The sequence below is a fragment of the Pangasianodon hypophthalmus genome, chromosome 1 (genome assembly GCF_027358585.1).
Source record: "Pangasianodon hypophthalmus isolate fPanHyp1 chromosome 1, fPanHyp1.pri, whole genome shotgun sequence".
NCBI lineage: Eukaryota > Metazoa > Chordata > Actinopteri > Siluriformes > Pangasiidae > Pangasianodon > Pangasianodon hypophthalmus.
Genome location: NC_069710.1, coordinates 35,080,767 through 35,105,865, shown reverse-complemented (window position 1 = coordinate 35,105,865; position 25,099 = coordinate 35,080,767). Strand labels below are relative to the sequence as shown.

The 25,099-nt window shown below is 40.3% G+C and overlaps 1 protein-coding gene across 1 annotated transcript; it reads left to right on the top strand.

Annotated features, from left to right (window-relative positions):
- The first annotated feature begins 4,947 nt into the window (after positions 1–4,947).
- kcnj12a (potassium inwardly rectifying channel subfamily J member 12a) lies at positions 4,948–23,480 on the top strand. Its single transcript, XM_026910979.3, has 2 exons — positions 4,948–5,807; positions 13,457–23,480. Exon 2 carries the CDS (start codon positions 13,648–13,650, stop codon positions 14,929–14,931), a length of 1,284 nt encoding a protein of 427 aa, XP_026766780.3. The 5' UTR covers positions 4,948–5,807; positions 13,457–13,647; the 3' UTR covers positions 14,932–23,480.
- The last annotated feature ends 1,619 nt before the right edge of the window (positions 23,481–25,099 follow it).

The following is a 25,099-nucleotide window of genomic DNA, read 5'->3' as shown; positions in this document are numbered from 1 at the left end:
GGTGATTGACTGACAGCAGCTCATTTCCTCTCTCATATCCACCACCACCGTTTCCTCTCCAGCCTCAGTGACCTTCTCTATCCAAATCCCAGCAGAATTGCTCCCATTTTTTTATCAAATGCATAATGCATAATGGAAAAACTTCATAACAATCTTCAAGATTTTGTTCTGCCCCAGTCCAGGATTGGGACAATGACAGGAAAAGTGTGATGAGAAAATGTGGAAGAATAAAGGATGTTGGCAAGAATTTCTTGGATATGGAGAGACATTGTAAGAAATGGATATGTACAGAGTGATCAGATTGCATCAGACTGGCCAAGGCCAAAATAATAAACAAACACCTAAACAAACTGTACAAAGAAAAGCTCACATACCTATACAAATAAACAAAAGTCTGCTTCCCTTTCTCCCTGAAAAGCACAGACAAACACCTGCATCCAACAGAAATAGCAGCCGAGCCCTAGACTTGGACACTGACTTGGACACTAGATTTACGTTTATGGCATTTAGCAGACGCCCTTATCCAGAGCACCTTACAGAAGTGCTTTGAAGTCTCTATCAATAAATACATCCTTCTGTAAGGATCAAAACCAAAATGGGACAGGTTAATCTCAAAATATACAAACAAGCTTAGGGTTATATACCAAGAAGTATAATCACAAATCAAAAGTCACAAAGCACACACAGCGAACAAGCACGAATGCTGCCTACATTCCCTCTGGCTGTGCCGTATATATACCATCACAATGCTAGCGTCAGCACACCTGCAGATGGTGGGAGATGATGTGCAGGACCCCAGAAGTGACAAGAAGTGGCAAGACACCTGGATACAAACACCAGAAACACACACATACACAAAGGGTGGAGCATAACAATATTCGGAGCATGTGGTAGAAATACCCATTCCTGAAACAACTGAGGGATTTGGGGTTTCTTAACTCAAGAGAATATTCTCTCAATTCTCCTAGCACAGTTTGACCCACCACCAAGAGCAAAGATGCCAAGGATGCCGTGGAGGACCATCAGATTAGGCCCTATTTGTCATGCTGAAGCAGAGGCTAGTACTATGGCAGGCTAATTGGTCTATAAGGATATTTCTATCAGTGGTTCTGATACTATCTCTAGCACTAGCTAGATAGGATCCTGTCTCTCTCATTGGCTCCAATCCTATCTTTGTTACTGGCTCTAATCCTGTCTCTCTCATTGGCTCCAATCCTATCTTTGTTACTGGCTCTAATCCTGTCTCTCTCATTGGCTCCAATCCTATCTTTGTTACTGGCTCTAATCCTGTATCTCTCATTTGCTCTGATCCAAATTCTACTTGCCATAGTCAAATTCCTGTCATTGGTCTCAATGCTGCCTCTTAATTGGACTTGATCTCAACTTACTAACTACCCCTGGTCCCGCTCCTATCTCAGTTACTCGCCATGATTCCAAATCTGTTCCTGACACCATCTCTTCATTGCCCCAAATGCAATTCCTTTCATTGGCCCAATCCTGTCTCTTTCCTTATCCCCGATCCCACCTCTTCAAGTCTCTTTATTGGACCTGATCCCATCTATTTCTCAACCAATCCCATCTCTAGTACTGGTCCTCACTGTGTCTTTCTGATGACAACAGTCCTCTGTCTATCACTGGCTCTGATCCTGTCTGTTCTTTGTTCCTGGTCTCATCACTGTCTCTAGCTCTGTTTCTGGCTTCGATCACCACCCAGAACTCCTAGGTGCAGGGATCCATCAAAGAAAAGTTTGCATTTTTACGAGATGGAAAGTTTTTCACAGGGTCCAGGAATTTGTGGAACCCCCTGCCAACAATTCTGCCCAAGTGTTCCTCTCTTTGAGTATGACACTCCCATTGATCTTACCCTTGTGTCAGTATCTTCCATTGATCTAAATCTATCATCAATCTCTGAGCTCAAAATTCAGTTGTAGTTCCAGTGCTATTCCTTGTTCCAGACCATGTGCCTCAGTCCTCAACTCAGTCCCTGGTCTTGTCTTATTTTCAGGTCATGGTCTGAACCAAGGACCTGTTCAGTCTTCTCTAGCTTTTATGGATTCCTACTGACCCTACACTTGGCGGTACTGTCTGTGCCACCTTATGGACTGTGTTACCCTTAATCCTGTCATCAATACTTCCTGCTTTGGCTTGTTTACCCCAGCTCCTGCTCCAGGTCTACTTATCCATCTACTTTTTTTGCACTTGTGTGTAGATTGTTCAGATCTATTTTTTTCTCTTCTTTGACTTTTTGTAATTTGTCTTTTCTCCTGATTTATCATTACTTTAGGCAATGTTGGATTGCAGTTTCTTTTGAAATTTTTCTGGATTATATTATTTTCTTCAAGACATTTTATGATTTTCTGTTCCCTATTTGTCCCTCCAGATATTATGTCCTGTTGCACCCTTGTGTTTTCGAACCCTTTGCTTGTGAGCCTTTGCTGGGTATTGATACGCCACTGAATACATTTGGAGGGGTGCATTAACTGTGGAGTTTTTCATATGCAACCTCCTGATTTGTTAACTGCTGTGTCTCCTTGCCCTCTACCCTGTCCATGGACTAGGACTTTGATTCTTCTTGGAGAGAATAACGGTTACAAACACAGAGAATTAAAATAGATTACAAATGATGCTCATTTGCAAAATCTAGATGAAAACTCACTCTGTTTCTCTGAGTCAGGCTTTCCTTAAGGAACTGCAGAGATGCCTGGAAGATTCACGGTAAATCACCATGGAGACCCTGACTCTCACACCAACACACACACGCACACACACACACACACACACACACACATACCTGATACTTTGAGATGACAAGCTGGATACAAAAATAGTGGAAGCCGAGGGCTTCATCAGAAAAGTCAGATTTCCAGAAAGAAATGTGAGTCTATTTGTGTGTGTTTGTGTGTGTGTGTGTTTGTGTGTGTGTGTGTTTGTGTGTGTGTGTGTGTGGTTTGAGATGAAAACCTTTCACAGGTTGATTGAGAGCTGATGATTCATGTGTGATGCAGAGAGCTCCTGTTTATAGAATGAAATAAGGGAAATAACACACTTCAGGGCCTATTGAGTGTGTGTGTTTGTGTGTGTGGCCACTCCGACTCCTGGCCAGAGAGTGAGCACATAAACGGATGAATAAAAGATAAACGAATGAATATTGGATCTCAATCTTTCCTCTCTCTCTCTCTCTCTCTCTCTCTCACACACACACACACATGCACACACACTGACCTATGCGCAGACCTTCTCACCTGTTCCGTCCTTCATGTGTCAAAGGTACACATTCCCCTACAGGATTCAGTTTCCTTAATAGAATTACAAATTATATTAACCGTAAGCAGAGCCTGCGCTGCCTACTAAGAGATGTACGAGGCTCCTCAGGATCTCGCAGCCAGCAGGGGGCTCTCTAACAAAAGCTGGGCCATGATTGTTTCTGCTCAGGAAAATAAAGAAAGTGCGAGACTGTTTATGTATCTGAATGATCACATCTCGAAAAAAGAAGAAAAACATTCCTGACATTTCAAAAGGAGTTTATTCAAGAAATCAACCTCTTCGTTAATTTTACTGAACAAAAAATGTTCTTCTTCCTACTATGAAAGACACGCCCACATTCCCGTCTACAGTTTTAAAGAGGACGTCCATTCAGAGCCTCTCTCAATTCCATATATGGACTTAAAGACACTTCTACATTCCCATTTATGGGTTTTAAGATGATGTCCACTTAGAGCTGCTCACCTTTCCATATATGGACTCAAAGACACGCCCACATTCCCATTTACGGCTTTTAGAAGGATGTTTGCTCAGAGCTACACTCATTTGCATATATGGACTCAAAGACACTCCCACATTCCCATTTATGGCTTTTCGAAGGATGTTCGCTCAGAGCTACACTCATTTGCATATATGGAATCAAAGGCACGCCCACATTCCCATTTATGGCTTTTAGAAGGATGTTCGCTCAGAGCTACACTCATTTGCATATATGGACTCAAAGACACTCCCACATTCCCATTTATGGCTTTTCGAAGGATGTTCGCTCAGAGCTACACTCATTTGCATATATGGAATCAAAGGCACGCCCACATTCCCATTTATGGCTTTTAGAAGGATGTTCGCTCAAAGCTACACTCATTTGCATATATGGACTCAAAGACACTCCCACATTCCCATTTATGGCTTTTCGAAGGATGTTCGCTCAGAGCTACACTCATTTGCATATATGGAATCAAAGGCACGCCCACATTCCCATTTATGGCTTTTAGAGGGATGTTCACTCAGAGCTACCCTCATTTGCATATATGGACTCAAAGACACTCCCACATTCCTATTTATGGCTTTTAGAGGGATGTTCACTTAGAGCTACACTCATTTGCATATACGGAATCAAAGACACTCCCACATTCCCATTTATGGCGTTTAGAAGGATGTTCACTTAGAGTTACACTCATTTGCATATATGGACTCAAAGACACGCCCACATTCCTATATGGGTTTTAAAAAGAAGCCCACTCAGAGTCTCACTCATTTCCATATATATGGGTTTTAAGACAACGCCCACCCAGAGCCACACTCATGATTATATATGGACTCAAAGACACGCCCACAATCCAATTTATGGATCAACTGAAATAAAACAACTGAAAGGAAAACTGTTATACAGTATAATTTAAATTAAGCTTATAATTTCATTTTAATTAATTATGTGCCTGTGGAATGATAACAAATATTATGGTAATGCACACACACACACACACACACACAATAAATAATAACAAATTCTGACAGATTGGATCTGTTGCTAGAGAACAATGGACAGGCTGTGTGTGTGTGCTTGTGTGTGAGTGTGTGTGTGTGTTTGTGTGTGTGTGTGTGTGTGTGTGTGTGAATGTGTTTGTGACTGAGCCATTTCCACAGTAGAGCATCAAGTGGCAAAACTTTCAAACTGTGGGAGGAAGAGAGAGACAGAAGGAGAGCGACAGAGTGAGAATAACAGAGAACAGAGTAAACGAGTAGAGAAACAGAAATAATAAGTTGGAGAAAGTAAGACAGAGGGAAAGGTAGAGGACATATCAAGAGAGTGCGAGATCAAAAGACTGAAAATAAAACAGACAACAGAAAAGATAAGGGGAAAAAGTATGCGAGAGAGAGAGAGAAAGAGAGAGAGAGAGTGAGGGAGGAATGACATGGAGATTGTCCACTAATGCATGCCAGTTTCTGTGACACACTGTGTGTGTGTGTGTGAGTGTGTGTGTGTGTGTGAGTGAGTGAGTGTAAAAGAGAGACAGAGAGAGAGAGAGAGAGAGAGAGAGAGCAGCAGATCATATTGCAAAGATGAAGAGAGCGGCCGACGACGAGGGAAGTGAACTATTCCTCCGCTTCATCCCTCGATTCCTGCACTCCTCAGGACTTTGATGCTGAGGGACCAAGGAGGGCTTTCTCCCCCTGGACAGGAGAGCACCTAGGGATACACACACACACACACACACACACTTTCCTCACACATTTACTACACACACTCTGCTCAGGACTTAAACCCCCTTTTTTGGAGGACTTTATCTGGAGACACAGAATTAAAGAGGAAAACGAAAGAAAGAGGAGACGTTCAGGAGTGGAGTCCAGTGTCTGAGCGTGTGTGTGTGTGTGTGTGTGTGTGTGTGAGAGAGAGAGAGAGAGAAGCAGAGATGGACGGAGTGTGTGCATCCACCGGGAGCTGCTGCAGCCCCTCTGATCAAATGCTCCAGTTTGGATAACACACACACACACACACACACACACACACACACACACACACACTGAGCGGCAGCAGGAAACGCAAGGTAAGCACGACCTGGTTTAAACTTTTCTAAAACTACAGTTTTATCAAACTTTGATTACAAAGATAAAACCAGTTTATTCAACAATTTATCATGTATACAGTGATATATATATATAGATATATTAGTGATACGTATCTAACACACACACACACACACACACACACATTATATGTACGTTTTGTAAATGTGTTATATATGTTTCTGAACATGCGTCACATGATCAGAAACTGTGGACCTGTAAAGTAAAAGTGATGACTGCACACTGCTCTAGGAGATTATTATACAGGACTGCGTATAAAGCGTGTTATCTGTGTAAGATCTCGACATAAAGCACACACACACACACACACACACACACACACACACACACAGACAGAGAAAGCATTCTTATGAAACCTTCTATTTCCTGGAAATTATTGATTAACATTTGAGCTATTCTTTTATTGTTGTGATGAAAAATGAAACTCGAACTCAATACTTTTAAATACAACAGTAATGAAAGACAATACCATGAGAAGCTTAAAAAAATTAAATAAATAATAATTTAATCTGAATGATATATTAGCTAAAGATGTGCAAGTTATAAATATGTAAAATATGTAATATATTGTATTGTATATTGCATATTATAGTACAAGTATTTGCATATGCCAATCATTTGACAATACAATACTACAATAATTATTTATTTATATTAATATATATTAATTATATAATTATATTATATAGTAATTAAATACTGTATTGTTACTGTGTAAATATGGCGATGGATTACTATAATATAAATAATTGTATAGTTGCTGTATTGAAGTACATTTTGTTTTAATGTTTTTATACTTTTGATCAAAATTATATATGCAATTAATGATACACATTATATTTGCATATATAAATAATATATTATTAAATTACAAATACAGTAAATTACTACAGTTTGCACATATTGGAATGAAATATACCATATTTTATAGTCTATAGTAGAAAAACAAACATATGTAAAGAAATCTCTGATGTCTGAAATGTATTAGAGCAAAATTATGCATAAATGTTTATTAGAGCAAAATTATATAATATAATGCAAGTATATTTTCATAACATTATATTGTATTAAATAATTATATACTTCTTAATCAATATTTCACATAAATTTCAACAAATAATAATAATAATAATAATAATAATAATAATAATAATGATGTAAATTTCAAACATTCTCATAAAATTAAATAAATATAAAATATTAAAAATATTTACATTTATAACAGCAATAATAATCATCATCAAAAAATAGACAATTTATTGCTAAAAGTTTATTTAAAAAATAATTTAGCATTACAAATCATGGTTCTTAAATAGAAATAGAAATTAACGTGGAAGTAATTATTATTGCAAATGACAAAATAAAAACATTAGCATTATAGTTTTCAAATATTAGGACATTCAACACATAAGTTATATATAATTATATGTTTCAATGTAAACAATGTATAAATACAGTTATCATAACTTTTCATAATCTGATCCTAAACATATTTCTAATATAGTACCATTAGTATTAATGTGTGTGTACGGCAGTGTGCTTGATGTAACAGCATTACTGCTGACCTGATTTTAGAGCTGAGATACACAGCACTCATTATTATTATTATTATTATTATTATTATTATTATTATTGTTATATAAATCAACTTATGAGCTAGAGAATGTGTTAATATGATGTGATTTTAATTGTTAAATGTGAGAAAAGAAACTGTGTGTGTGTGTGTGTTGAGGGTGAAAATTCAAAATTCTATATTAGTAATTACAGTAATTAAATTAACAGAATTTGTATGTACAGAAATATTTTGCTCCCCACAAAGACAGGAAAAGCAGTGTGTGTGTGTGTGTGTGTGTGTGTGTGTGTATTTGTATGTGTGTGTGTGCGTGTGTGTGTGTTTCCCCAGACGTTGTGTCTGCAACATGACATCACTGGAATTCTCATAAACAAACAAGTCAGTTATAATTCTGCACAATCACACTTGTTCCCACACACACACACACACACACACACACACAAACACACACACACAAAACAGTGCTGAAATAATTAAAAAGAAACTTTGTGTGTGTGTGTGTGTGAGAGAGAGAGAGAGAGAGAGAGAGATGAAGATAGATGGTGAAGAGAAAGTGAGATAGAATATCTGTGTGTGTGTGTGTGTGTGTGTGTGTGTGTGTGTGTGAGGGCAGGTGTTTCGGTGTTCTGTTTTACCTGCTAAGGCCTCACATGGCTCATGGATGCCCTCTGGTGGTTCAGCTGAGTGTCTGTGTGTGTGTGTGTGTGTGTGTGTGTGTGTGTGTGTGTGTGTGAGTGTGAGTGTGTGCATGCGTGTCCTAATCATGTTCATTAACGCGACTGCAGTGGTGAAGTTTCCTGACGTGTTGCTGTGTAAGTCATATGATTGTGAAAGTTGGTCAGTGAGCTAGCGGGCCATGTGGAGGCAGAAGCAGCTGATCAGTGCTGCTGTTAAACAAAATAACGTATTAATGTGTGTGTTTTTCTTTACTTTAAGACCAGTAGAGAAGACGATGTGGTGACTATATGGCCAATCACACCCATATGTGCTTTTTGAACGTCTCATTCCAGATTTATTCCCCTGTGTTTGCTGTTATAATGAGCTCCACTCTTCTGGGAAGCTTTCCACTAGATGTTGGAGCGTGGCTGTGGGGATTTGTGTTCATTCAGCTACAAGAGCATTAGTGAGGTCAGGTGCTGATGTTGGGATGTCGAGGAGGTCTGGGGTTCAGTCGGTGTTCCAGTTCATCCCAAAGGTGTTCAGTGGGGTTGAGGTCAGGGCTCTGTGCAGGACACTCGAGTTCTTCCACTCCAACCTTCACACACCATGTCTTCATGGAGCTCGCTTTGTGCACAGGGGCATTGTCATGCTGGAACAGGTTTGAGTCTCTTAGTTCCAGTGAAGGGAAACTGTAATGCTACAGCACACAGAGACGTTCTATACAACTGTGTGGTTTAAACTTAGTGGGAACAGTGTGGGGAAGAACCAAATATGGGTGTGATGGTCAGGGGTGCACATACTTTTGGCATTATGGTCTAGCTGGATCACTTAAAACATTAGCACAACTTTCACAGCCATGAAACGAGGTTACAATTTCACTAAAGTGTAGATTACAACTCCTATGAACATGTCTCATTTCCAATTGAAGCCACACAGAGAAATCTAGAACCACAACAAGGAATCCAGAAGTACAGCAAGTACTATAAAACCATATTGAGGAATCTACAACAGCACTGAGGAGTATAGAACCACACAGAGGAATCTAGAACCATACTGAAGAGAAGAGAACCACACAGAGGAATCTACATCACCACTGAGGACCTTAGAGACACAGATATGCTAGAATTGCCTTAATGAATCACTCTGAGGAATATAGAACTGCACTGAAGAAAACATAAGTGCACTGATGAATCAAAAACCACACAATGGAATTTATAACTGCACTGAGCAAAATAGAATACACTTAGGGTCCTACAACCACACTGAGGGTCTTTAGAGCGACACCAAGAATTTGAGGACTAACAGGAGGGAAGTAGAATTGCACTGAGGAACCTAAAAATGCACTGGAGAATACAGAACAGCACTGAAGAACCTACAGCCACACTGAGGAATCTAGAAGAGCATTGAGGAACCTACAGCCACACTGAGGAATCTAGAAGAGCATTGAGGAACCTACAGCCACACTGAAGAATCTAGAAAAGCTCTGAGTAACCTACTGCCACATTGAGAAATCTAGAACCTAGTTAGGATCTTAGACCAGCACTAAATCATCTATAACTGCACTGAGGATTATAGAACAACTCTGAGGGTCTTAGCATCACACCAGAGGTTCTAGGACCGCATCGAGTAATCTAGAAAAGCACTAAGGAACATATACCACCCTGAGGGTCTGGGCATCACACCAGGGATTTTAGGGCCATATTGAGGATTCTACAAATGCACTGAGGAATCTAGAACCACATTGAAAATTCTAGAACCACACTGAAGAGTCTAGAACCCCACTGAGGAATCAAGAACCATACTGAAATTATAGAGCCGCATTGAGGGTCTTAAAGAACATCAGCTTGCAATTCTAGAATTGTACTATAGATCATAGAGCCACACTGAGGATCATGAAAATGCACTAAGAATTCTAGAGTTAGAACAGGAAATCTAGAACCACACTCCACATTCTAGAGCTGCACTGAGAAGAAAGTGTCACACTGAAGATCAGATCTGTAAGCAGAATTTCTAGAGCATCACAGAGGCTCCTAGAGAGTTTTAGAGGAGGATTTGAGAGCCATACTGAGGGTTCTAGAGCCATACTGAGGGTTCAAGGACCATAATGCTTTCTAATCCACAAATTCATTATTTAAAGTTATCAGCAACTCAGAATATTCAACATGCTGTCATGGAATGAAGTGTAGTGTGTGTGTGTGTGTGTGTATGTGTGTGTGTGTGTGTGTTAGTTATCTGAGATATCATTGTCCTGCTGTGAGCTTTTGGAAAACCCACACATTGTAACTTGAACTTAGACTCATAGAGAACTGATGTGGGGGCACACTACTACATACGTGTGTGTGTGTGTGTGTGTCTGTGTGTGTGTGTCTGTCGATCAGGTGTCTTGTTTTTCTGGCTGACTAATGTCCAAACTACAGTGCACACTCATAGTGATAGCACGACTAGCACCAAACACTCCTGGTTCATGAAAAACACATGACTCATACACTTCACACTTTCACTATCAAGTGGGTGACAGAGTTTGCATACCTGGACTAGCGTGCTAGCATGTTATCAGACTCAGTTAGCATGTTATCAGGCTGGCCAGAAACAGGATGAAGAAGGCCAACCCAATGTCAATGCCTTCAGCAATGCCTTCTGGGTAATTTGTGCTCAATTCTGCTGATAAAGTAAAGAAACTGCTCGTATAATTGCGAAGGGGACTAAAGCAAGGGGGAGTGTCATAAACAACGACTGGAACACAGCCATGGTGTCATTTATAAATAAATTAAAATCATTCAGACTCAAAGTCTCAAATGGTCATATTCAGCTACATAAGTTCAAAAGTTACTTTAATATATCAGTAAGGAAAGTTCCTGGTATTCAGAGTCGGGTTACGCAGCTGCTTAAGTGGATTTTCTGAGCTCTGCATTCAGATTATTAAAATCATCTGCGTGCAGTTCACAACTCTGAGGTTTCCAGATTTTTCTTGAGTAGAAGAGTTCGAGACAGAGTTTTTCAGGTATAAAAAATACAGATTAAAGAAGGAAATAGTGTTTTTTTTCATTGCTGTCAAATATAATGTAACATAAAAGCAAGACACTATTTAATAGATTAATATGATGATAATATGATGAATGAGAAGATGGTGAGTGTTGGAATAAATCGTATATCACTAATATATCACTGCATGAATAGAGTTAGTTGTAATTATCACATTAATCACTGGTTTAATTTAACAAAATGGCTTCCACACTCTTTATTCAGCAGCACATAGAATAGCACTTGATCCAGCACATCCTGTTCTTTCACATTTTATTTATTTATATCACGCTTCAACAGCTACTCATGAGCAGCAGCTCAATGAAACCACGAGATACTAAATTGAGGTCATGAAATTGTGCTGTGATCTCGATTTGAAGGATAATCTGACCGAGCGCTCATCTGCTACGCTTACAGAGAAACTTTAACTTCATGCATCACTTTATCCATAAATTATTCACTGCTCGGGATCAGCCATGTCTCTGATTAAGACCCATCTCCTCTGAAGTCTTCTGTGCAGAAAACATTTTCATGCACTTTAAAGTGATGATATTATTAATTAATACTGTCATATTTACTGTCATATTAATTAACACTGTCAATACGTGTCATATTTATGTAGTTAATATTGTACACAAATGTCATGCCATAGTGTGTGTGAGTGTATTTACACCAGAACATAAATTTTGAGCTGATATCATGCAAGAAACATGCGCTTAAGCACAGGATCAGAATCAAGTGTAACTGAGACACGCCCCTGCTTTAGACAAACTCCGCCCCCTGAATAGTGCTGAAGTCTAGTTACTTCTGAGCTCTGAATACTGATGTGTGTGATTTCAGCGTTAAATCCTTACTGCGTCATAATCTCTACTCTACCCAAAGTGTGTTAACTAGAACATCACAAATTACCTGCTGATCTGTGTGTGTGTGTGTGAGTGTGTGTGTGAGTATGTGAGAGAGAGAGAGATATAAGCAGGCCAGGCAAATAGAGCTTGAAATGTGTGTAACTGCCGCTTGTATATTTAGATTTTAGGCCACGCTCCCCCTCTCTGATTTTAGAAAAGTAGGGCTGTGATCTTTTCTCACATTTGCTGAATTTCTAAAGACTTCAACTTCCTTTCTTTCTATCATTTCTTTCATCCTAGTCCTCCTTTTTTCACTTTATTTTATATCTTTATTTCCACATTTTGCATTTGTACTTTCTCTCTTCACAGCGTTTTCTCTCTCTCTCTCTCTCTCTCTCTCTCTCTCTCTGTCTCACTCTGACTATCCATCTCAGGCTCTTTCCATCTGTCTTTCTCTCTATCTTTCTGTCTGTCTGTGCACCATATAACAGTGCACACAATGGTCTCCTGAGAATCTGAATTATCTCTCTGAAATACACACACACACACACACACACACACACACACACGCTCTTTGGAGGATGAAAAGCTTCTCTCTTAAGGACAGCAGTGCTTCCAAAACACATTCCACTTGTGTGTGTGTGTGGGATCTGATACTCTGCTAAGCTGCTCTGATCAATAATGCAACAGCCTGACAAACTCATAACACACACACGTACATACATACAAATGATGATCGTTACCACATGCACACACACACACACACACACACACACACTGCAGTATTAAATGCTTAATACAAACAGATAAAAATAAACTGATCATATTAAAAATTCACTCAGCAGGATATTATGTAACATTATGTAAACAATAATAACGTGTGATTTATTATTTATAGGAAAACTTCCGCCAAAAATGAAACGTCTTCCGTTTCTGTAATGCAGGCTCTTTAAACACTCATCTCAAGCAATATACTCTGTAATCTCACATTTGACCACAGAAACGTTGATCGTCTCCCGCTACAAAGTTCAATTTGGTTCCACCTTCAAACTTTAGAAGGCGGGGCTTAAGGGGGCAGAGTGATACCAAACTGCACTAAGTTGTCCAAGATGGCCGCCTCCGTAATGTTTCACAATGAAGTTGTGTTCATGTTTATAGATGGCATGAAAGTCTGTGTGACATCACTGAAGAACATGATTGGATTTCATTTGAGTGTTAGTTGTAAGAAAATGTGTGATCACTAACCCAACTGCTAACCCTTAACTCTTTTCTTTCAAAATGTGAAGTGCAAATTGTTATGAATTTACAAATTCACAGTTTATATGCATAAAAGATTCTGGCTCAGACAGATCAGCTAGCCTTCCGCTACCTGTCAGAGTCTTTAACCTTGTACCTCCAGTTCTTCATTTTCTGAGTTTTAATTTAATTATGTGTAATACTGTGCATTGTGTAGCTGATTTAAACACACTGATGTACTGATTTTAGTTTCTTTTATCATCTTTTCCTCCAGGCTTCTGGATTCTCCCACCCCTATTCCTGGGGCTGCTCCAAAACTGTCTGCTCCAACCCCTCCACTGACACCCCAGGACTGAACCATTGCCACAAGGGTGGGGGGGAGTCAGTGAAGGGGGAGAATACTTGCTAGCCTGTACTCTTATCACATCTTGATTGAAGAGGAGATAAAAAACAGAAGGATAAAAGATGAGTGTGAGCCGTATGAGCCGATACAGCATCGTGTCGTCGGAGGAAGACGCTTTGCGCCTGACCACGATCCATGGCAGCAGCGGCATTAATGGCTACGGCAATGGGAATGGAAAGATCCACACGCGCAGGAAATGCCGTAACCGCTTCGTGAAGAAGAACGGACAGTGCAACGTCCACTTCACCAACATGGAGCAGAAATCGCAGCGATACCTGGCCGACATCTTCACTACCTGTGTGGACATCCGCTGGCGCTACATGCTGATTGTGTTCACGCTTGTGTTTGTGCTGTCATGGCTGGCGTTCGGTTTGGCGTTCTGGGTGATCGCGCTGCTCCACGGCGACCTGGACAACCCGACTGGGGATGACAGCTTCACGCCGTGTGTCCTGCATGTAAATGGCTTCTTAGCAGCATTTCTGTTTTCCATTGAGACTCAGACGACCATTGGTTACGGTTTCCGTTGCGTGACAGAAGAGTGTCCGGTCGCCATCTTCCTTGTAGTCTTCCAGTCCATCGTGGGCAGTATTATCGAGTGCTTCATGATTGGCGCCATTATGGCAAAAATGGCCCGTCCCAAAAAGCGTACTCAGACTCTTCTGTTCTCCAAAAATGCTGTCATCGCCATGAGGGACGGGAAGCTCTGCCTCATGTGGCGCGTCGGGAACCTTCGTAGGAGCCACATCGTTGAGGCTCACGTCCGAGCGTTGCTAATCAAACCGCGTGTGACTGCTGAGGGAGAGTACATCCCGCTAGACCAGCTGGATATTAACGTCGGGTTCGACCAAGGGCTCGATAGGATCTTCTTGGTCTCTCCGATCACCATTTTGCACGAGATTGATGAGGAGAGTCCGCTTTATGGGATCAGCAAGCGGGATCTGGAGACGGCAGACTTTGAGATCGTGGTGATCCTCGAGGGGATGGTGGAGGCCACGGCCATGACGGCACAGGCTCGGAGCTCGTACTTGGCAAGTGAGATCCTGTGGGGTCACCGGTTTGAGCCGGTGCTTTTCGAGGAGAAGAATGAGTATAAGGTGGACTACTCATACTTCCACAAGACGTATGAGGTTCCGTCTACGCCGCGTTGCAGCGCTAAAGACATGCTCGAGAGCAAGTGTGTGTCTGCTGCCGACAACGCCTCTACGTTCTGCTACGAGAACGAGCTGGCGCTGCTCAACCGTGATGAGGAAGACGAGGAGGAATGCACCCAGAGAGATCGGCAAGACTTTGAACAGATATCTCGGAGCCTCGAGCAAAGGTCGTTCCGTCGCGAGTCTGAGATTTAACCCCCTTTGACCTTTTGATACATCTTGGTTTAACAATGCAGAACAATGCAAAAGTGCCATAACGTGAGGCTTGGAACTGTGCACATCGATAGGTGTGTGTGTGTGTGTGTGTGTTTGAGTATGTGCGTATGTGAGTGAAATGCTAAAAGAGAGATGATGCACAGTTCGGGCCAGAGACTTTTTTTCTTAATCCTGCACGGAAACTTGAATCTTTTCCTCCCTCTTGTTTTATTTTTCATAAATCTAGTTTAGTTAAACTCTTACCTTCTGAATCTGTAAATATTTTTGCGTAGATAGGTTATGAAATTGTGTGGATTATTTGCTTTCGTTCTAGAGAGAGAGAGAGAGAAAGGGGTTTCTTTTTTCTTTTATTTTTGTCTAGCACTACTGATTCCAAATGCCCACACACACACACACACACACATAGTACAAGCATGACAGATTCCTCTTTAAAGTTGCACTACTTAAACAATCACAAATGTCTCAGTGTGTTTCGACCAAGCAATAAATTTCATTAGACACATAAATAGAAACCCAGACAGGCTAACACATACACACACACACACACACACACACACACACAGTTGAGTGGGAATCTCTATAATTATCTATAGCACCTCCTGATTTTCCATTCCTTGGCGTTCCCGGAACAATGAGTGGGTGGTGCTTACATTTAATTTGACCAACCAGTGGCAAAGCTGATCATATGACATGAGCACAATGGTTTATCTAATATTAGCTAGCCTGCTAGCAAATTCAAGCTAGCTAACATTATGTTAAAAAAAAAAGTAACTTTATGAGTAGACTAGTGGTGATGTCACATGATCAGGTTTGCAACTGGTTAATCAAATGCAACTTAAGCTCCACCCCTTTTCTGCCAGAGACAGCTGTCAGTCTACCAATCAGGACGTACGATAGATTATGACATAGAGATACAAGTAATAATAATGACTAGACAATAAAACTGTTTACTTAAAGTTAGCGAGCCAAACAAGTGAAAAACAGAAGTGGCTGGTGATGTCATATTTTGTCAAGTTTTGTGATTGGCTGATCAAATGTAACCTAAGCCCCACCCCCTTGTCAACCCACAGCAAAAATCAGAATGTGCTTCTTTATGTGAATTTAATTGAATTTAATGTTTATAAATGTTTTAAGTACTTTGTATATTAATTTTATGTTTGATCCCCCTTTTAATATTCAAACCTCAGGGCCAGAACGAGGCTGCTGCATGTGTGTGTGTGTGTGTGTGTGTGTGTCAGCTATTTCTCCATTTGAGAGATTTATTAACATACAATTCCACAATAAATGCAGAATAAATGCAGAGCTTATACAATAAACAACACCAGTGTGTAACAAGTGCTTATAATACAAGTCCGATACATGTATAATACCAAAGTGCACTATTACACATCTGTAATAAACAAATACGACATTCAGGTTTAATCACAAAGTTGAAGTTTTCTTTTATTACCCAATAAAATATTCATCTGCTATGGCTGTAAAGGTGATAAAAAGCTGAACTCACTGATCAGACCTGACTCAGAGCTTTCCTAATTTTTAAAAAAAAGAATTTACCCCTTATGGTCTGAAGTGAAGTGAGGACATGGCTGAGTTTATTCTTTACTTCAACTTCAGAGTAGAGGTGTGCATCAGGACAAAAAAGGCACACAAGCAGGTGTTTTTTACTTTAATACAGGTGTCTGATGTGAAGCTTACTGCGTAAAGGAAGTCTGTATTCATTAACATGGGAAATGTACCGGTTACTCGCATGGCATTTACCGCATTCCTTCATCATCAGTAACTGCTTTATCCTGGTCAGAGGCGGTTTAAATGAACTTATTTTTTTTATATATATATTTTGAGATGAACAAACAACTATTTGGTCAAACTTTCTGTGGGAGGAGCTTGAGTGGGGGCAAAAAACCTCTAATGTAGTATATTGTTAGTCAAAAATGCTAACATGAAGCACCATTACTAAACAAGACGTAACCACTTGAAACTCTCTTATGTATAGCAATAAAATAATCCTAATGGTTAAGCGTTCAAAGGTAACAGTTGTTGTTATTCACTCATGTTAGCTGCATGTCTGGACCACTTAAGTAACACATTTTATATAGCTGGACCTTTCCAAATTTTAATTCAATACCCCTGGTTTAGAGTGTAGGGTTTAGGGGACTTGGCATGAGCTGTGAGATTAATGTGATGGTACAGGTTCCACTAGCAGGGTTTAGGGTTTAGGGATTGAGGGTCTTGCAGTGGGATATGAGATGCAGGCCTTCACTAGCAGGGTTGAGGGTTTAGGGATTGAGGGTCCTGCAGTGGGCTATGAGATGCAGGCCTTCTGTAGAAGGGTTTAGGGTGTAGTGTATAGGGATTGAGGGTCTTGCAGTGGGCTATGAGATGCAGGCCTTCTGGAGAAGGGTTTAGGGTGTAGTGTATAAGGATTGAGGGTCTTGCGGTGGGCTATGAGATGCAGGCCTTCTGTAGAAGGGTTTAGGGTGTAGTGTATAGGGATTGAGGGTCTTGCAGTGGGCTATGAGATACAGGCCTTCTGTAGAAGGGTTTAGGGTGTAGTGTATAGGGATTGAGGGTCTTGTAGTGGGCTATGAGATACAGGCCTTCACTAGCAGGGTTTAGGGTTTAGGGATTGAGGGTCTTGCAGTGGGCTATGAGATGCAGGCCTTCTGGAGAAGGGTTTAGGGTGTAGTGTATAGGGATTGAGGGTCCTGCAGTGGGCTATGAGATGCAGGCCTTCTGTAGAAGGGTTTAGGGTGTAGTGTATAGGGATTGAGGGTCTTGCAGTGGGCTATGAGATGCAGGCCTTCTGTAGAAGGGTTTAGGGTGTAGTGTATAGGGATTGAGGGTCTTGCAGTGGGCTATGAGATACAGGCCTTCTGTAGAAGGGTTTAGGGTGTAGTGTATAGGGATTGAGGGTCTTGTAGTGGGCTATGAGATACAGGCCTTCACTAGCAGGGTTTAGGGTTTAGGGATTGAGGGTCTTGCAGTGGGATATGAGATGCAGGCCTTCTGTAGAAGGGTTTAGGGTGTAGTGTATAGGGATTGAGGGTCTTGCGGTGGGCTATGAGATGCAGGCCTTCTGTAGAAGGGTTTAGGGTGTAGTGTATAGGGATTGAGGGTCTTGCGGTGGGCTATGAGATGCAGGCCTTCTGTAGAAGGGTTTAGGGTGTAGTGTATAGGGATTGAGGGTCTTGCGGTGGGCTATGAGATGCAGGCCTTCTGTAGAAGGGTTTAGGGTGTAGTGTATAGGGATTGAGGGTCTTGCAGTGGGCTATGAGATGCAGGCCTTCTGTAGAAGGGTTTAGGGTGTAGTGTATAGGGATTGAGGGTCTTGCGGTGGGCTATGAGATACAGGCCTTCTGTAGAAGGGTTTAGGGTGTAGTGTATAGGGATTGAGGGTCTTGCGGTGGGCTATGAGATGCAGGCCTTCTGTAGAAGGGTTTAGGGTGTAGTGTATAGGGATTGAGGGTCTTGCGGTGGGCTATGAGATGCAGGCCTTCTGTAGAAGGGTTTAGGGTGTAGTGTATAGGGATTGAGGGTCTTGCGGTGGGCTATGAGATGCAGGCCTTCTGTAGAAGGGTTTAGGGTGTAGTGTATAGGGATTGAGGGTCTTGCAGTGGGCTATGAGATGCAGGCCTTCTGTAGAAGGGTTTAGGGTGTAGTGTATAGGGATTGAGGGTCTTGCAGTGGGCTATGAGATACAGGCCTTCTGTAGAAGGGTTTAGGGTGTAGTGTATAAGGATTGAGGGTCTTGTAGTGGGCTATGAGATACAGGCCTTCACTAGCAGGGTTTAGGGTTTAGGGATTGAGGGTCCTGCAGTGGGCTATGAGATGCAGGCCTTCTGTAGAAGGGTTTAGGTTGTAGTGTATAGGGATTGAGGGTCTTGCAGTGGGCTATGAGATGCAGGCCTTCTGTAGAAGGGTCTAGAGTGTAGGGTTTAGAGGACTCACCATAAAATATAAGATTTATATGATGGAACATGATCCTGTAGAAGAGTTAAGGGTGTAGTGTTTAGGGTTTAGGAGAGATACTGAGATTAATAGAATGGTACAGACCTCTGTAGAAAGGATTTAGGGGACTTAACATGAGCTACAAGGTGAGCTTCAACAATAGTGTACACCCTGTGTAATGGTTTAGGGTGCAGGGTGTAGGGTTTAGGGAGTAGGGTTTACGGAATTTAATATGAGCTAAAAGGTTAGCTTCAACAATGGTCTGTATAAAGGTTTAGGGTGTAGGGAGTAGGGTGTAGGGTTTAAGCTTTTATGGGGTTCGTTATGAGATTAAATGATAATTATATGGCTTTATAAAGAAGACTTTTATACTCTTACTCACAATCCTTAAACCACACCCACTAATTGGGGATGTGGTTGTAACCATGGAAACAGAGCTGAGTTTCAGTGATTCTCAGCTCCACACCTGAAACACTGCAATGTAGTTTACTCCAGAAACACTTGTTCTGTTAACTTCCTCCTGTTATTTTATAAACCTTTTTAATAAGGTGGTGATTTATCTCGTAGCTGGTTGATTCGGTGTGACTCTTTAAACTTTATCGATAGATTAGCTTTTGCTCTGCCCTATAGTGACATATACTGTATATTTGCTATGATAAAATCTATAACAAAGGGATGCTCTATATGCTGATAAGCCCCGCCCACTTTTTACGCTGGAAGGTGAGAAGCTGTTCGTGTAGCTGATATGAACCTCATTAAGAAGTGATCTTTAAAGCTTTTGTGTGATTGATAGTATTAAGTGCAGAAAAAAGGACAAAGTGACAGTGAAACAACAAAGCGTAAACATTTTACTCAGTAAAAGAATTAAAAACAAACTTAAAACAGTCTATTTTTTTAGTTTGTTTAATCTATGCACAAGAGCAGAGTGGTGAAGCTGAGAGCAACATGTCCCTGGAATGTGCTGGGGCTATTTATTTATTTATTTATTTATTTATTGATTGAATGATTATATACACAAATACCAAATAGTTATGAAAGATAGAAAGAATGTTTTTGGATGCTGGAAATAATGTATTAAAAATGTAAAATGTAAAAATTATTTACTAGAATATAAAACATAAAATATATGAATCTAAAAATATTAAATATATTAGTGCAAATTTTATTAAGTTACATTAAAGATACCTAATTTTAAAATTAAAATTATGCCTATGCCTTTTTTTACAAATTCAAACAAAAGAAGAAATTGCGTTTTGTGTGTGTGTGTGTGTGTGTGTGTGTTATTCTCTTGTTTGCACAGCCTCCATACTGGTCATGTTTTTAAAGCAATAATGAATTTAATCAGCAATAATGAGGACAACCAACAATCACTTTTACTTCAGATTTATTCTAAATTAGGCAAAACTGGAAACTAATAACACTTTAAAACATGCAGACACCAGAATAATAGGACAATGGAAACTACTGAACTTTAGAAATTAGGAGAAGTTAAATAATTCCTGTAAACTAGTGGACACTGGCAACTGAAATAACAGCTGAACCCAGCAAAGACTAGAATACAGGGACTGCTGAAATTTAAGGAGAAGGAGAATACAGATGAAAGGATAACTAAATAAAGAATCAGACTGAACACTCTACAATCAGGCTGAACATTCTAGAATCAGACTGAACGCTCTACAATCAGATTGAACGCTCTAGAATCAGGCTAAACACTCTACAATCAGGCTGAATGCTCTAGAGTCAGACAGAACACTCTACAATCAGACTGAACACTCTACAATGGGACTGAACGCCCTACAATCAGGCTGAACGCTCTACAATCAGACTGAACGCTCTAGAATCAGACAGAACGCTCTACAATCAGATTGAACGCTCTACAATCAGACAGAATGCTCTACAATCAGGCTGAACGCTCTACAATCAGGCTGAACGCTCTACAATCAGGCTGAATGCTCTAGAGTCAGACAGAACACTCTACAATCAGACTGAACGCTCTACAATGGGACTGAACGCTCTACAATCAGACAGAACGCTCTACAATCAGATTGAACGCTCTACAATCAGACAGAACGCTCTACAATCAGACAGAACGCTCTACATTTAGGCTGAACGCTCTAGAGTCAGACAGAACACTCTACAATCAGACTGAACACTCTAGAATCAGACTGAATGCACTACAATCAGGCTGAACAATCTAGAATCAGACAGAACGCTCTACAATCAGGCTGAATGCTCTATAATCAGGCTAAACGATCTACAATCAGACTGAACACTCTACAATCAGACTGAACACTCTACAATCAGGCTGAATGCTCTATAATCAGGCTAAACGATCTACAATCAGACTGAACACTCTACAATCAGACTGAACAATCTAGAATCAGACAGAACGCTCTACAATCAGACTGAACACTCTACAATGGGACTGAACGCTCTACAATCAGATTGAACGCTCTACAATCAGGCTGAACGCTCTACAATCAGGCTGAATGCTCTATAATCAGGCTAAACGATCTACAATCAGACAGAACACTCTACAATCAGACTGAACAATCTACATTAAGATTGAACGCTCTATAATCAGACTGAACGCTCTACAATCAGGCTGAACGCTCTAGAATCAGACTGAACGCTCTACAATCAGATTGAACGCTCTACAATCAGACAGAACGCTCTACAATCAGACAGAACGCTCTACAATCAGACTGAACGCACTACAATCAGACTGAACGCTCTACAATCAGACTGAACGCTCTACAATCAGACTGAACGCTCTACAATCAGACTGAACGCTCTACAATCAAGCTAAACACTCTACAATCAGGCTGAATGCTCTAGAGTCAGACAGAACACTCTACAATCGGACTGAACACTCTACAATGGGACTGAACGCTCTAGAATCAGACAGAACGCTCTACAATCAGACTGAACGCTCTACAATCAGACTGAACGCTCTACAATCAGACTGAACGCTCTACAATCAGGCTGAATGATCTACAATCAGGCTGAACACTACAATCAGTCTGAACGCTCTACAATCAGGCTGAACGCTCTACAATCAGACTGAACGCTCTACAATCAGACAGAACGCTCTACAATCAGACTGAACGATCTACAATCAGGCTGAACACTCTACAATCAGACTGAACACTCTACAATCAGACAGAACACTCTACAATCAGACAGAACGCTCTACAATCAGACTGAACGATCTACAATCAGGCTGAACGCTCTAGAATCAGACTGAACAATCTACAATCAGACAGAACGATCTACAATCAGGCTGAACACTCTACAATCAGACAGAACGCTCTACAATCAGGCTGAACGCTCTACAATTAGACTGAACGCTCTAGAATCAGACAGAACGCTCTACAATCAGACTGAACAATCTACAATCAGACAGAACGCTCTACAATCAGGCTGAACGCTCTACAATCAGGCTGAACGCTCTACAATTAGACTGAACGCTCTAGAATCAGACAGAACACTCTACAATCAGACAGAACGCTCTACAATCAGGCTGAACGCTCTACAATCAGGCTGAACACTCTACAATCAGGCTGAACACTCTAGAATCAGGCTGAACACTCTAGAATCAAGCTAAACGATCTACAATCAAGCTAAAAGCTCTAGAATCAGACAGAACGCTCTACAATCAGACTGAACGCTCTACAATCAGACTGAAAGCCCTAGAATTAGACAGAATGCTCTAGAATCAGACAGAATGCTCTACAATCAGACAGAACGCTCTAGAATCAGGCTGAAAATTTAGGAATCGTGATGAAAATTCTACAATCATGTTAAACCTTCTACAGTCCTGTTCATTTTAGAATCACGTGCAATGCTCTAGAACTGCGCTGAACATTCTGGAACATCACTGCTGAGAATTGAAGTATGTCTTATGCACAAATTTATGTTCATTTCTATAACCAAGAGACAGGTGACGGTAGGGACGTAAACATGGCTGCTGTTTGTACGTTTTCACCCAGTCGCTCTGTGTGTGTTACACTGCAGTGCATCTGGCATCTTCAAGAGGCAGCAGTGAACCCATAATAATCAGAAACGTTAGTAAATCTGCTCTTTCTCCTGATAAATCTCTACCTAAATAAAACTCTACTGCATTATGTACTGTACTGTAACTTCCATACAGCCAGTCAGAAGACGTGAGTTTCTGTTATTAAAGAATGTCTATTATTCTATCGTTAAAGAGTCATGATGGAGAAGCGTAGCGTCTGAGAAAATGTTCCTGATAGTTTATTAGTTTATTCCTGAGCTTCAGACCCTCACGATTCTCACATGGGACACGACAGATTCACACACTATATTTTTCTACAGAACTCTAATGGTTTTGCTGCTGAGCGAGGTTTCGTTCCACACTAATCTTCATTTCACAACCTTTTAATGTCTTTCATTGTAAATATTTCTCTGAACAAGAGGACAAGAGGAGTGTGACCGGGAAAAGCTGGACATTTATACAAGTCTTCCACAGCCCAGAAACACACACACACGTACACACACACACACACACACTGGGCTCGTACTGTACATGAATCATGCAGAACTGCTGAATTATTCAATTAAAGCATAATTATTAAAAAAAAAACTGTCTTTTAGACTGTTCGTTCATTAATATGAATTGTGTGTGTGTGTGTGTGTGTGTTGTGCAATATGTAAACAACCATTTTTGGTAGTGGATTTTTTTTTTATATTTGTGGTTGACTTTCATAAAGTAAGGTTTCATTTGATATGTATCATGAAACTTGACACACTTCTCAGTGATTGGACACACCTCCATGCTGTAACCACCTGATGCACTACACACACTGGCCGGGATGCGAGCTGGCAATTAGCGCGATGCCGTTATATGTGCAGAAAAACTAGCCAGAGTCACATAATAATAACTTTAACATGTGATGTGGGGACAGAAATCCACATCTCACAGCTAAAAGTCTGTCAGGTGAATTTCTGACTCATTGTCGAGGGTGTAAAGAGAATGTGCTACGTTAGACTTACACTTAAAACTTAGCTAGCTATCTCACCGTACCTTATTCCATTACATTCACTACCACTTTTTAGCCTGGTCAGTTCCCAGGCTTTTACGTTTACTAATAAATATATATGTGCACCCCTGACTAGCCCGGCGTTAGCATGTTGCTGTGACGAGAAACACATCATCGAAACAACACAATTTTATACAATTTTAACTCTATGACGTCATCAGTATGTGGGTGCTTATGAACTTGTGATAGAAACACGGCATTACACTTCATACACTCTCTAACTGGCATTTAAAGGCAAATCAAAAGCTGCGTCTATTTATTTATTTATTTATTTATTTTGACCTTGTTCAGCCACGCCCCTGATTGTGCACTTTTTCTACTCACATTACAGGAGATAATGCATTATGGTTTCAGTTTCAAATTTTCTTTAAAACAACCACTGGCTGGGGATCAGGGATCCATGCATCTGTGTTCATTTTGCATGAGAAAGTTGTCTTGAATCTGAATTTGATTAACTGAAATTTAAAAATGTGCTGGTAAAAGTAAGAAATTCCACCAGATATATTTATTCATTCACTGATTCATTCAGTGTTCAAGTGTTACACAGACATTGTAAGTATATACAGAACATACATTTTTTGAATAAAATGTCAAAACATTAAAATGTAGCCTAAATAAGCATTAATTTTCAGATTAAAAATTAAAATAAATAAAATGAAGGTTCTAGCGCACACTCTAGAATGTCCCTCGTTAAGAGATCGCCATCTTGTGGCAGGAGAAAGTTATTACAACTTGGACACACGAGTCATTTTACTGATTCGGTTTCTAAATAGCTTGAAATGTTTTGATTCGGAATCGAGTCACTACATAGAATGGTGTCCAGTTAGATTTTATATACAATAATACGTGATACTCAAACGGTATATAACAATTGTTTAGTTTTAGTCTTTTTTATAGTGTGCTGAGTATTTTAAAAGCATTTAAATTCTTTTAATTTTAATTAAAAGAATTTTAATTTTTGTGAGAATCTGAATCGATTCACACAAAAAGAATCACTTAAAGGAATCGAATCGCGCATCACTGTAATGAGCGTTTGTTGTTGTTGTTTAAAGCGTGTAAAATGCCTGATGTTAACTGTGAATGTTTTTTAGTAGATATTACACTCGTGTCTCTTATTAAACCGTGTTTAGAGTTGT

Bases quoted from the DNA above. Each gene is read 5' to 3' on its own strand.
- kcnj12a (XM_026910979.3), top strand. From the start codon at position 13,648: ATGAGTGTGAGCCGTATGAGCCGATACAGCATCGTGTCGTCGGAGGAA.